The 15,307-nt window shown below is 37.1% G+C and overlaps 1 protein-coding gene across 1 annotated transcript in view; it reads right to left on the bottom strand.

The window, feature by feature from the left end:
• The window catches only part of cdh26.1 (cadherin 26, tandem duplicate 1), a 43,502-nt gene that overhangs the window by 14,074 nt on the left and 14,121 nt on the right, over window positions 1-15,307 (bottom strand). The window contains exons 5-10 of the mRNA XM_041798746.1: window positions 4,918-4,988; window positions 4,071-4,127; window positions 1,867-1,959; window positions 1,623-1,778; window positions 1,387-1,534; window positions 612-781 (exon numbers count right to left, since the gene is read on the bottom strand). Of these exons, the coding sequence (XP_041654680.1) occupies window positions 612-781; window positions 1,387-1,534; window positions 1,623-1,778; window positions 1,867-1,959; window positions 4,071-4,127; window positions 4,918-4,988 (695 nt within the window). The remainder of the gene's footprint in view (window positions 1-611; window positions 782-1,386; window positions 1,535-1,622; window positions 1,779-1,866; window positions 1,960-4,070; window positions 4,128-4,917; window positions 4,989-15,307) is intronic.

Here is a 15,307-nt window from a genome sequence, read left to right as displayed (position 1 = left end):
GAACACTGAATTCTGCTCTCTACCAGAAATCCTGAAGGAGAAGGGTTGGCTTTCAGATCATGCCCTCAAGCACATTCGGGTTTTGGAGCAGGAAAGCAATTCCATGTCTGTATGGCTTGAAAAACGAGATGGAGGTTTTGGAGTGGCCTAGTCAAAGTTTGGAGAATATGGCATAACCTTAAACATTTCGTTCATGGTCAAAAACTCTCCGTTATGGCTGAGTTCAAACAATTCTGCAAAGAGGAGTGGGCCAAAGTTCCTCCACAGTGATGTGAAAGATTCATTTCCAGTCATCACAAACATATGCTTATAGTTGTTGCCGCCAAGGGTGGCAAATCCAGTAATTACGTTTTGGGACAATTACTTTTTCACATAGGGCAAGGGAGGTTTGGATGGCCCTTTTCCCTTAATAAAATGAAAAATCATCATTTAAAAACTGCCTTTTGTATTTACTCAGGCTGTCTTTGTCTGGTATTAAAATTTGTCTGATAATCCAAAACATTAAAGTGTGAAAAAATATGCAACAAATCAGAAATCAGTAAGGGGGCAAATACTTTTTTACAGCACCATACATGCTGACAGCTGTTTAGGAACAATTCATTCAGTCTTACATCATAGTCGAAACATCCGTCAAGGGTGAGCCGGAACTGTTTGTCGTTGATCTTGCGAATACCAATCTTGGGTTGTTTTGGGTTCTGATCAACCACGGTTACGGTGGTTTGAGAGTTAGGTGTGTTGTCCTTATCTATGTCGTTGATGTACAGTAGCACTGACAAGTCACCTGCAACAGATTAAGAAATGGAAGAAAAGAAAAGGAAAAAGGACTCAGTATGACTGCGTATTGATGAAATCTCTGCTTTTGATGCTTGATAAGTAATACCTAAAGACCGCAAGAAAAACTCTGTACCTTCTTTCTATGCTTTGACAGCTACACAAAATTCCTGAGAATCTCCACAGAATTTAGGTGGAGCTGTATTTGTAACACAGACACATTTTTACCTCGACTTTACCTGGGTTTTTTCCTGCCTGCCCCCTAGTTAATTTGATGTCAGAGTTAACCAATGTGAAAACAGCAAAGTAATCTGAAAAATCACTGCTATGAGTGACAGGGGGTGACAGCATTTATATCCAATGCATTTTTTATGCATGCTATTACTGTTTTGTGTTTTTTTTCACCACTGTTTTCTGCTCTGCTCTTTGAGTGATTCTGCAACTAAGTAGTATACTTGTGAAAAAGGCTTTGTCATAGCTTGCCTCTTCCTCCTCCCATTAAACAGGGAGTGTCTCCTGCTGTGAGATGCATCTATGAGCAACTGTGTCAGGAAGATATCAGTATCAGACCGTCTGAATTAAACCATAACTACTAAAATACAACTTTCTACTTACTGTCACGTGTACTTTCCTTTACTCTTTGAGTTACTCTAGGAGGGTCAAACGTGGGTGCGTTGTCATTAATGTCTTTTAGCTCTACATCAAAAGCAAGCTCCTTGTCCAGTTGAAGCCCACTGTGTTTGTGGTAGATGTCAAACTTGATCTGTGGGGACAGCTTCTCATGTCAGATAAATTGTACAGGTTATAAATCAGTGCAAAGTTTCTTTATCATCATTTTAGCATATACTCACGTGGAAGGGTTGTGGGTACTTCTCTCGGTCCAGAGCTCTATTGGCAAAAACGTCTCCAGTGTGCTTATCAATTTCAAAAACACCAAGTGGTGGCTGATCCACACCCATTCCACTTATACGGAACTCGTGATGGTCTCCTGTCATGTTATTAAACATCTAGTGACAAGACACAAACCATAGAGACATTAATATTTGCATCTTTGACTGAATCAGAAAATACTGCCTCAGTATTTGATGTCGTCACCTGTGAAATCTTTTTGGGGTATGGTCCTGGTTCCTCTTCTGTTAGCTCAATAGTAGACAAAACCCATCTTCTTTTGGAACGCAATAAAAGCTCCTGTTAGAGTCCGAGGCAAACCCCCCAAAACAAATGATAAAATAAATAAAAGCCAGATAAACAGCTTATTAATACTCAAACATTAATAAAAGTCATATCAATACAACAGGGTAAAGAAGTTTGACCAGGCCAAGTGTTAAAAAGAAGCCAGCTGATGAAAGTGAGTTTTGAGAAAAGATTTACACTGTCTTTATCCCTGCCAGAAGATCTCAAGCAGCAGTCTGGTTTACAGCAAATCACTGGTGGAGCATGTTTGTTAAAGGATTTAGAAGAAAGCATTAAGAAATGAGGATCAATTCTCAAACTCACTTGTGTGCATGCAGTAAAAGAAGCAAGGACAGGAGCAATGTGGTCACTTCTATGCTATCTGTTAAACCCCTACTGGCAGGGTTTTGAACCAGTTTTTGCATTTTACTCTTCCTGATGCTGGAATAATGTGTATTTCAATAGTCATATCATGCCTGGAAAAAATACATGCATTGATTACTTTTTGTAAATTGGCAAGGGAAAAAAAAACATTTTGCTTAATTGTCTCAATTGTGCAAAGGAGGATCACTGAACTTTAGTCATGTGGATATCAACAGATGGGGCTGAGTCAAAAATGACCTCTTTGCAAATACTAAAAGTAGTGATGCATGATAAGTTTTTTCTTTAATTGATAATTCCCTAGTCCTCATGGCTGATAACTGATAAGAACAATTATTTTCTTTTTAATTGTTGATTTTAAAAAAGAAGTTTATTTGATGTATGTATGCACACCTGGGGGTAAGAAGGGGTTAATATGTAGGGAGCAAAGATATTTATAACAAATTCTAACTGACATCACTCGTGTTTTTATCAAAAAACAAAGAACTATTCTGACTTTACAACTCCTATTTTTTCTGTTAAACATTCATATACCAAACAAAGTACAACATACACAAACAGCTGACATAAGTTTTCCCCCTTTTCCCTCGAATTGTATTTTAGTATCTTGGCAAGTGGTCAAATCCAAATGATAACAGGCTGTCATGCTTAACAAATGGAGTTTTTATCGGGGTCTGTTTTTTTAATTTAATTTTTTTTTTTTTTTTTGCTGCATAAGTCAGAAGTAAAGAGAGCTGATGTTTTACATAAAAATATGCACTGGCATAAGTCATATCACTAAATAGGTAAAAAATGTTAAGTACACTGTGGTCTGTGGCAAAAATTCTGTTTCTAATGTCGATCAGACTGAATGAAACCACATCAAACAGAGTTATGAAAGTAGCGCTGGATCAGGAGATTGTCAGACTGATTTTATCATTATTAGCGTTGCGCCTTTTGGCTCTGGAAAACTGTCTGCCGTTTCCAATGCCTGCAGCTAAGGCTAGCCGCTTCGTTTTAACATTGTTAGGCTAAAGACTTTTAAGTGACTTATATGATCCATTGTGTTAAAACTCGAGGACTATTTTCCACTCTTCTGGATCTTTGCTGGGCAATTTTTACAAACACTGTTATTTATACTCCCCGTAAATACTGAATAACTCCACTGTGTTAGCCTCTTAGCACTGAGGCTGCTTCCTCTTCTTCTCTGGGGCTTAACAGCGGCACCACCTATTGTTTTGGCATGTGTAGTCTTGTGAGAAAAGAAAAGCTTTATTTTCAGTTGATTTTATCAGTTAGTATTTTATTTTCAGTATAAATAAAGTATGTAATATATGTGCAATATCGGCCGCTAATTTATTGGTACCGATTATTATCGTGCAGCTCTAATTCTAAGAGTGAAGGTTAATGTTGCTAGTCATGGGACTAGAGGGAGTAATGAGCACAGATTTGTAGTCATTGTGACTCTGTGTTGATAAATTTTAAGATGGCATAGTGTCAAAGATAGTCAGTGGCATGCAGATGCAGGATTGTCACAAGAAATAGCATGCAAACATGAAACCAGATTGGACCCAAAATAGACCTCAGGTCAGGAACACAAGAAGAAAGGAATCCCTGAATACCACAAAGAATAGACTGGCTTGGAAAATAAAGAATTTCCAGAATCATTTCAGATGAAAAAAAATCAACAAATAGCAAAGTGATAAGCATTTTTCCATAAGCAAACATTTTTTAGAGATTAGAATCCCTGAATAGGGAACAGTTACCCGTTTAGCACGCCTGCCGTACTCGATGCGAGATTCCGCCAAGGCTATTATGGCAACCTACCACAACAAAGAAACTGATTAAGAAGCTTAATCTCTTCATCATAGAGCACTTGCCATTTCTAATCCAAAACTACTCCATCATGCTTCATACGCCTTTATAACAAAACAGTAACGCTTTATTTATATGGGACAAAAACAAGTTCCAAAAGGCTTTTCAGATGAACAAAAAGAAGGTTACTAGAAGACATTTTAACAACAAAAACCCAAACAATAATGTGCAGCACACTTGTGATACATTGCTCTGTCACTGTCAAGAGTAATTTGGATCTTTGATGCCACAGAGAATTATTGATCACTTGGGCTTTGCTTTGTGCCTGCCTTTATTTGACTCTTCCTGTTTTGCCACTATTTTGTTTCTGAGATACTGAAACAAATGAGAAAAAGTGCCCATTTATTCTGTTTCTTTACCCACTTATCCTGTGAAGCACTGTGGAGAGGTAAAGTAAATTCCAATACGCATTGGGCAGGATGTTAAATACACCCTATATCAGCAGTGTTTCCCACGCAACGATGAGAGGGAGAGAGGTCCGCAAGTAAGGTCTAATAAGTTAAAAAAAAAAACTAAGGCAATGTTTGAGCATTTTTAACACACCTGATAAATATTGTCAGAAGTAGAGAACAAATGGAAAAAATGTATACCCAGTATAAATAGATGAGGACATATTCATATTAAATTAGAAAACATAATAGGATGCACAATATTTTTGGCATAGCCTCTGTATCAGTCATTATTAAAAAGTCAGTTATTGGTTTTAGGGTGGATATTAAATTTTCTGCCTGTATTTACAGGCATTACATTAGCCATTGGTAGAGGCATAGAGCCTTTTCTGAGAGCACAGAGCTCCTGATTTTCAGGGGCTGAAGCACAAGAGACTGATGTTTTAAATATGAATACTTTTACTTCAGCTGTTTGACTTTAGCCTGATTCTTCCCTAATCAATTCCTCAGTGCAAAGTTGTTTAAAAAAAACATTTTTGTGGTCTTATAAATTCATATGGTTAAAAGTTATCATAGATTTTTCAGTTTTGGCTCATTGAGTTAATGATGTAAAAGAGAGGTGAAAGCACCATGTTGGAACTGAATGAAAGTTTTAGCCTGAGATTCCTTTGCTTTTGTAATGCCATGGTTGTTGCAGCATTAGTTCAAGTATGAAGGGGGGGGTAAATAAATACCTTTCAAGATTGTATTTACATTACTGCCTTGGGCTTTTGCTGTGGCAGCTTGTGTGCCAGAAATATTACAACTCATTCAAATCCTCCTACTCAGTTTAACTTCTCTCCCTTGGTTGAGCTTTTGCAGGTTGTTGTTGTAATACACTGTAAGCAGTTCATATTACTTTACCCCCACCCTGTGTTCCTTTACTATAAAGCATATAGAACTGGTTCTACCTGATGTCTTTCCATCTTGCCTGAAGCCTTTTAGTACACAGTAAAGCGCGGGTAACTATATGTTCTCTAACTGTAGATACTGTGTCCTGATACTTCCAAGTTTACAACAAACTGTCACAGAACAGTTTTTGTTAACAAAATAACTAAGCTATCACTTTATTTTTCATGTTATTCTGCCAGTTTAGATGATGAAACCATTTTAAGACAAACGAAAAAGATAAGTTTAGTAAAAATACATAGATATCCATTTGATGATAGCTGTAGAAAAAACAGAATTTCATGCCTACCAGCAGAAGCAGGGAAATGGTCCTCATTTTGGTCCTCTCTGTCTGATATCCTGTGTGAGAGTCCTCACACTCAGTCAAAGACAGCCTGTATTATAGAGAACATGAGACAGCCCCTATTGCCTGCAGGCAGCAGGTTGACTTTACAGTTGACAAAGGGCTGTTTGTTCATGTATGGTATGTGCTATGTGACATATTAAATTTCATGCTCGGTTTCTTTTACATTTGCTTTGCCATTTAGTTCTATATCAAACTAGATTTAATGAGAGAATGAATGATCTTTAAATGCCTTTTTTCTGTGTTGAGAAACATGCTCAAGTGAACACCCCCTCCAACTCTCTAGCTCAGGTTACTCTGTCTTATTTATGACTGCCTGACATGTCAGGCAGTGCACAGCTCAGTATTGTTGGTTCTGCAAAAATTAGATAGTCTGTAATGTACACTTATTGCATGATACCATTTGGTCTTGCATGTGTATTTTTTCTCTTATACACATTGTTAGAGACAGAGTCATTTATTTTACTCACATCAAAGCTAATGTCTGACTCACTACATAGTTATTTCTAACCTTTTTGTTAATGAGCATGATAATGCTAAGCTAAACAAAGGCTAAAACTAGTCGTCAGACCTCATATGTCTTTTTCTTTGTTTTGTTTTTGTGTAAATATGGGTGCAGCTAGAGGTCATAAAAACTTCATGCAGTTGAAGTGTTTGCCCGTGATTTTTCTCACAAGCAACACTTTTAACCATCATGTGATCACTCATTAAACTTGAGTATGCAACAATGTTAAAGAGAATGACATGCATTTTACCTGTGTTGTTTTTATGTGATGCACTGTTTTTTAAAATCTGTTTGTATATTGTTTTTAACCATTTGTGTTGTACGTTGTTACACCTTTCTGCCCCGAGACCACAGTTTTAAATTAATTTTAGCGCTAACTCTGGCTCAACAGTTGAGTTGTGCATAGTCCCTCAAATAAACTAAGAAACTAGACTAAACTTAACCTCAATTAAACAAAGAGAGTTTTTTAAATGAGTTATTTTAATGTTAGAAGTAGCTAAGTAGATATGACAAGTGTGGACAGTTAGGATAAATAAATGGTGATCCTGTGTGCGCATTAACACAAACTTAATGCCAATCCTACATACAGTTGTGTTCAAAATAATAGCAGTGTGTTTAATAAAACGATTGGAGCCTAAAATTCCCAAAACAGCTTTTATTTCTATACAGGCAGACGCATTAGGAACACTGCACATTCTGTTCCAAATCAAAACATGAAGAACTAGAAAAGCACTCGGAGAGCGCAGACCTCTGCCATTAGCCTTATCTCCCAATAGTAAAGAATCCTTTGAAAAATTCCTGGATCCAGATGGTGATCCGAATCACTCCCAAAATCTAATCAGTTCTTCCTTATGCCATTTCTGACATTTCATAAAAATTTCATCAAAATCTGTCCATAACTTTTGACTTATGTTGCTAACAAACTAACAAACAAACTAACTAACTAGAATGGCCGCCTGAGGCAGCAGACCCACGCCTAAGCAGTGCCACCAAGGAACTGACGCTCCCATTGATTACTATGGTGTTCAAAATTTCGAAGTATGAGAAAAAACAAACGGGTGCGCGGATCATCGCCAAAATCTAATCAATTCTTCCTTGTCACTATCCCAACATTCCCCGAAAGTTTGGTGAAGAGCTGACTCTCCGTTCTGGAGTTATCTTGTACACATACAAACAAACAAACGATCAAAGAAAGAAAGAAAGAAAGATATGGAACCCTTTACATAACCCCCTGCCGATTTCATTGGCGTGGGTAACTAACAAACCCTGCCGATCACATAACCTCCTTGGCGGAGGTAAAAATATATCAAATTTGTCATTGCTTAAAAGAAAATGACAAAAAGGCTGATGAAAAACAGCAGTGTCTGTATTTTCTTAACAAAAATTTACTTTTTAAACTGAAAAGATTAAGCTTTCCTGTGAATCACTGTTACAATCAGTTTATACAATATTCAGTTGTTCTAGCACCAGTGAACAGGTATTCCAGCCCAGGACACTGGACTACGTTCCACAATTTCTTTTGTGTTTCCTGGTTTTACCTCAGAAACAGCATTTTTGATGTCACCACACAAGTTTTTCTATTGAAATAAGGTCCGGGGATTAGGCTGACCACTCCGTTACGTTTATCTGGTTGGTATGGAACCAAGATGCTGCTCACTTACTGGTGTGTTTTGGGTCGTTGTCTTGTTAAAAAACCCATTCCAAGGGCATTTCCTCTTCGGCAAAGGACAACATGAGCTCTTCAAGTGTTTTGATGTGTTTTAACTAATCCATGATCCCTGGTATGCCATAAATAGGCCCGACACCATGGTATGAGAAACATCCCCACATCATGCTTGCACCACCATGCCTCACAGTGTACTGGGACTTGATTTCAGTGTTTTGGGGTCATTTAACAAACTGTCTGCAGCGCCTAGACCCCAAAAGAACCATCTTGCATCAGTCCACAACATGTTGTGCCATTTCTCTTTAGGCCAGCCATTGTGTTCTTAAGAAAACTGTAACCTCTTCAGCACATGTTGTTTTTTCAACAGTGGGACTTTGTGGGGACTTCTTGCCGATAGCTTGGCTTTACATAGGCATCACAGTACAGGCAACTGTAGGCCTTTTTTGATCAACCTGGAGCTGATCATTGGCTGAGTCTTTGCTGTTTTGGCTATTCTTTGATCCATTCAATTGGTAGTTTTACATTTTCTTCTATGCATTTCTGGTTTTGGTTGCCATTTTAAAGCATTTTGAGATCATTTTAGCTGAGCAGGCTATCATTTTCTGCACTTCTTTATAGGTTTCCCCTCTCCAATCAACATTTTAATCAAAGTATGCTGCTCTTTTAAGATTTTCAGAGAGAAATACTCTACAACCAGCTTGTACAACATTTGCTGCCTTCACCCTTAAACAGGGACCACCTGCTTAACACCTTTTTTCTCACAGAATGAATAACCTTACTAGTTGAACTCCACACTGCTAATATTTTGAACATGCCCCTTTCAATTGATTATTCATTTACACAGAATCAGCAGCATGCACACCATGACTGTTGGGTCTGTTGGTTTTCTATTACTCTACTACACCTACTAGTAAATTATTTGCCATGTAGAAATATGATTTCTACCAAAAACAGTGATTGATCTGGTTAATGATGTTGGATTACTTTGATTTTGAACACAACTGTTGGTCATGGCCCTGGTAACATGCTTGAAAGAACATTGTGTTGTTTTGTCCAGAGGCAGTACAGAGGGCTCTGCTGATGGGACAGAGAGGCCAACAAAGGAAGAACAGGGACGCAACTTTCACTCAGGTGACTTCTTAAGGATTACAGTCGTTCCTTCATCCACAGTGACTGACATTGTTTCTGCTAAGAGAGTCACTGTCTGGGTTCATTGCTGTAAAAGCTCTTCTTATTTAGAGTGACAAAACCTAGAAACAAACATAGAAAAAACAGAAAATAGTGTTGAAAAATCCTGTCTGGTCCATCTAATGGCCTCTAAAATGTCTTAAAAGCACAAACAGTCTGTTACTATTGAAACAAGCTCACAGACACAACATAAACCTATGTTTCTATCTCTGCTGACTGCAGAGGCAGGTTGGGAGGCATGAAAACAGTCTTCTTGCTTGAACTTGGGGTTTGGCAGAGACAGACTACTTGTCCCTTCATCAAAAAAAAAACACCTGTATTTTAAAGGCTCAATTTTAAGTTTGGAATGCCTTCACATTTTGTGGTTAAACTGTTAGGCACAGTCTTATCTGTTTTTAAGGTAAAAACTGCTTCAAAAAGGTTTTTTTTTTATTCTGTACTTCTCTTGGCAGCTGATTTTATTTCCTCCCATCAGTCTGAGAAATATCATGTCATCAATCTAGACTGTCTGGTAGTTTTAACCTTTTATTATTTGTACTGCCATTGCGCCAACAAAGCTCGAATCCTGGAACGGTTTAGCGTCTGTGTAAAGTCCTTGAATGTTTGGTATGCTGCTGTTACAAAACCTGAAAGCAGGGTTCATATTAGTTACTGCTCATTGATTTTTCTTCTTATGAAGCAGTTTTAAATGTTTCGTTTGACCACCACCAAGGTCTCCATGTTTGTTTATTTCCTTGCCTCACAGAACATTGCAGAGTGGGCTGTTTGCTGCTAGACTGAGGGCAGGAAACATGGACATAGTCATGTCAGTGACCTCTCTGAATAGCATTCAACAAGCCATTAAAGATAAACCTGGGCCCTCAACGTAAGAGCATACTCACAAGCTACACAGGAACAATGCCTGTCCTGGGCCAGAGATAAATTGCTGTTAGCTATATATATTTATGATGTATAGTAGCTGCCGTGCGCAGTCGGCTGTGCACGTCCTCAATAGGCTGTGATCTTAATGTCACATAGATGTCAGATGGATTACATCAAAGCTGCAATAAGATCTACATGCTGAAATTAGGTATGATTCCTGCACTTTCTAAAAAAAAGTGATTTTTCAATTTACACATCACGAGCAAAAACATAAGTGTAGCTCAATCTGAATCCACATAGAGAGCATTCATGCTCTGTGAGGTAGAGAGAGTGGAGAACTAATGTAAAGGAGATTTACTGTCTTTTTATGAATCAGTGTTTCATCCACACGGAGCTGGTGTTTTGGGGGCCCAAAACACTGTTTTTTGAAACCAGGTCTCAAAGTGAACAAATCTGTTAAAGCCTACCATTTCATCTCCATGTGTGCAGCCAAACAGATCTAAAATGATTTCATTATAGCCCACTTGACCCACATCTGTGAGCCCAGCCAACAACAATAATAATGGCAAATTACATGATTATGTCAGTGCTGAGCTTACTACGGCTTGCTACTGAGCATTTGCTAATGTTAGCAAATGCTAGCATTTCTAGCTTTCAGCTTTCTTTGCATACAAGAATAACAAATGCTATCTGCATGTATTAATTGTAAATTTGTATCTGACAATCTGTACAACACATGCACATAACTGTTGCCAATGTAACTGTTAGGAATTGAAGATGCATTAGGGTCTTCAAAATATTGAGACAATCTTTGAAAAGGTCTTAAAAGTATGAAATTTGATGTCAGATTTTCTGTATTTATCCTGCTGTATCCTGATCGTCAGTCCTTCAATATATTCTACAGTAAAAGCACAATCATCTTTTCAATGATAAAACTACCACCATTTTCAAACAGTGCCTTTATTCTGAAGTTGTTTCCAGGGCAGTAACTTTGTGACTAAAGTCACTTTGTAAAGTTGTACCAACCTTTTTTAAGGTCCTGTCAAAGATGTATAATGATTTTAATCATCAAGTTATGGTCATTTTATTCATTAAAGATCTCTCTCTCTATCTACCTTTTTTATTCTTGCAGTTCATGCAGGTTTTTTTTAATTTTGCATCTTTGTTTTGTTAGGCATATTTACAAATATAAAAAATATTGTTTTCCCGAGATCTGCATAATATCTTACACTACTGCTGTTAGGTATGAAAATAGTCACAGTCCAGTGAAATTTGGAATGATTTATTTGTATTTATTGAAGTGCATTAATTGTTATTTTGTTTAATACACATCTCAACCTTTCTTTTATGGAATCTGTCTTTATGAAATTTATAAAACCAAGAATCATTATGTAACAACGCTGTGGCCATAGTTTTACTACAGCCCATTTATCTGAAATTTTAAAATCAGTTAGCAATCATAGTAAATAATACTGATCTTAATATAAATCAAAATAATCATGAATACAAATTTTGCCTTAGCCTAGCAGCTCTGGAAACAGTCATTTATATCATTTGATTTTTACTTGTAGCATCATAAATAACTTTAAAACCTTGTATTGTGACATCTGTCGTCGTTCTCAAAGTCATGTGATGTTATTCTTGAATCTTTGGTGTGCCAAGTTGTGTTCCTTCAGTGTGTCTGACAGGCTTACTGAACAGATTATAGAAATACTACGATAGAAATTATACTAATTATTTAAAAATGTCCCCCCACTCTTATTAAATTAAACCCTCAAGCATATATTAACCATTGTAGATAATAATGTCTTGCCCTTTGTATTCACATCTGAAGTCAGATATGATGAACTCTTTGGAAAGAACAATGCTAACCTGCTCTGCCAGTCACTGAGTCACACACTCAAAATTCTGAGAATTTAGGCAACTTTTTTTCTCATCCACTCAACAGCCAAAGAACAGATGTTTGGCAGAAAACTGAACATGAAAGTTCCTCCTCTTTATATTTAAGTTGGCAGGTTCTTTTGTCTTCCTTTGAACTGTCATCTTTTGTTTAAATAGGCCAGTCATATAAATCATGACCCTTATTTCCAATGAAAGCATTTGGGAGTCGCCCAACTGTCATTCATCTCAAAGAATATTTGTACAGTGTAAAACTGAACAAGCTGAAACTGCTAAATTTTTTTGTTGGAACTGATTATGTCAAGTTTTTAAGTGGTGGAAAAAGATCATTACTCTTACATTTATTTTGAGTTAATTTGACTTCTATAAGTTAAACTGCTCTGTGGAAATTTTCTACTCTTAAAATTCAGTTTAAATTCAACTCAAAACAACAGGTTAAAGCTCTATGTTCATCATCAGCTGCAATTCTTCCTTATTTCTATCATGTACTTTAATCTTTAACATTTGTTCCACTAAAGATAGGCCAGTATAAGAGACTACAAGTGACAACAAGCGAACAGTGCACACCAAACCAGGAAGACCATATTCATTGTGTTTAGCATATTGTATATTATAGTTGCTCCCAGCAGGTGGGACTTACAGAGTCAGTAACTTCACTCATGGCGCAAACGTGTCTGATGCCCAAAGGCATTCTGGGAGAAATGTGCATACAAGGGCTGATGGTCAAATAATTTGAATACAGTGACAAAAAAATACTTAGAATGATTTAGTACTGTTTACTTAAAACTAAAAACGTGTCCTATCAACTCATAAAAAAGGAGCTGAAATAACTATTTTCGATCTTAAAGTTAACAAACTCTTTTAATAGCCTTCAGTAGCCTTGTTGGTAAAAAAAAAACAATAAAAGAAACCTGTTAGAGCTGTTTCTTTTTCATTTGAAATAAATAAATTTGGTTATTATCTTAAATCAAGTTTGGTTTGAAAAAATCTGAGGTTAAATATTTTAACCCTATCGCCCAGTCGTACTTTATGTCATTTCACCACACAAAAATCCACTGTAATATTGCTCTGATATTTCCTATAAAGATCTCTTTTTTATATCTTACTTGATATGAAGACAAGGTAAAGCTTTTTGAGGGGGTTTGGGGCTTCTACCACTTCTATTAGAGAAGTATTGATAAGAGATCACAGATGCATCAGTTTAACTCTGGTATCAGCCAGTGCCAGCATTTCTGACAAACATCATCCATCAGCAAATAATGTGGGCAGAAACCGATGAGCAGATAGATAATAGATTTTTATCTGTTGTGTCATATCAGTTTAATAATTTAGCACACCTTACAGCAAATTCAGGGCAGAGTTTGACCTTTTGGACAAACTCTGATGTGTTTTCATTTCCAAACATAAGTGAAAATGTCAGAATTGTTTCACCAAAGGAAGTGATGTTGTTGAGTAACAATAGTAGTATTAATAAGGACTCCCAATATCAATAAAACTGACTATGTTCATCCCTACCTACCACTCATCCCTACGTTTTGTGAGTTCACGGCTCGAGGTAGGAGTCTCCCAACTCCTTTTGGAATTTAGGGCTACATGGCCCCTTAATGGAAGACTTTCCGGAGGTACTCCAAGCCTGATGATATGGGAAGTCCCTCAGGGCCTTGCGAATCATTGGCAAGACTTGAAAGTTATGACAACAATCTAATGTTATTAAATGTTGTTGTAGTGCATTATGATCATTTGGAAACACTCATGAAAAATCACTTGAAGTAAAACTTTTTGGTATTGTCTGTTTACTGTCAACAAGGAGTGATGACATTCCAGGAGGGGCAAGGAGACACTCAGAAATTAGGGGTAGGAGTAAACCTTACAAATGGGACTGAGCCAAAGCCCTTAATTTTTTATTTTTATTTTTTTAAGATTTATTTTTGGGCTTTTTCATGCCTTTATTAGAGAGAGGACTGTGGATAGAGTCGGAAACAGGGAAGAGAGCAGGGAGAGACATGCAGGAAATAGTGCAACGGGCCGGATTCGAACCCGGGTCGCCTGCGTGTATGGTGCGTGCCTTAAACACTCGACTACCGGCACACCCCAGCCCTTAAATTCTTTAAAAAAGAAAGTTTCCTTTCAAGCCCTTGATGCTGCTGATTTCAGTCCGTTCTCATTGGAAACAGCTGTGCAAAAAGATAGACGAACGAAAGTAGCAGGCAAGCTAACATTTATGGATGCTCACCTCAGCTGCTTATTTGAAAGCACTATTCACTTTTTGTGGATAGCAGCAGATGTTTGAAGTCTTAAAAAATGGAATGCTAATAATAATATAATATTAAGCTGATTAGCTCAGTATTGTACATGCTCACAGAGAGACAGCTGTTAAACTTAATGCATACAGACATGACATGACATGCCACTTGCCAATGGTTGTCATCTTTCATTTAATTAAATTTATTCATTTATTAGCTGGCTCATTCAGGGAAACAACTGGGAAATCACAGGTGTTACTTGTATTATTTATGACCTTAAAGACTCGGGGCTCTAAAAGAGAAAGAAAACAAAAAAACAAGGCAAGCGTCATCTTGGCTCAAATTGGCAGCCATGTTGTCAGCAGTAATAAAACAAACATTTTTTTTTAAGATTGCCCAATAAAAAGCTGCAATATGTTGGTGGATAGATATTTTGTCTTTTTATTAGTCAAAACTTTTTTTTTTCTTTCAGTTTTCTTGACACCAAAATTCCCTTACCTTACAGTCATTTACCTTCAGGTTTAAATTCCCTGCAGCCCCACTTAATTTGTTGGGTAAAGGCTGAGTCATGCTCCTCTTTTAAATATTGTAAAGTTGTCTGCTTTTCTCATGCAATACAGATTCAAGGCACATACATTTTAATCTGTTTAGCCTTTCGGCAAATTTTTTAAATCAAAGGTAAGGCTTGATCTCTTGTTTGGGTTTGTGCAATTAGTCTCTGGTAAGGGAAGATTTATAATCATTGCCAGTCCACACTTCACAACTTGTTTATTGGCAAGTTTTCTAAATTCTGATGACGATTTATTAACTCCAGGATTCATACCAACCTAAAAGAAGAAATACCTAAATAACAGTAAGTTATCTGAGGTTGCAGAGTGGTGAACTCAGTCCTTAAGGATGCAGCTCTTCTTGCTACTTTCACCTCAGATGACTTCTGAGACTGAGAATTACAGAGACGTTACACTGGGTTAGGTCAGAGTTAGGGTTTGAATGATGAATGAGAAATGTCAACGTTACAGCTGAAAAGAAGGGATTAACTTTTGTTTACTCAGGTTTTCAAATGTCTTTAGGTAACTTTTTTCTGGC

Source organism: Cheilinus undulatus, linkage group 11, assembly GCF_018320785.1.
Source record: "Cheilinus undulatus linkage group 11, ASM1832078v1, whole genome shotgun sequence".
In the NCBI taxonomy this organism is placed as follows: Eukaryota; Metazoa; Chordata; class Actinopteri; order Labriformes; family Labridae; genus Cheilinus; species Cheilinus undulatus.
This window is presented reverse-complemented; position numbering and strand designations above follow the sequence as displayed.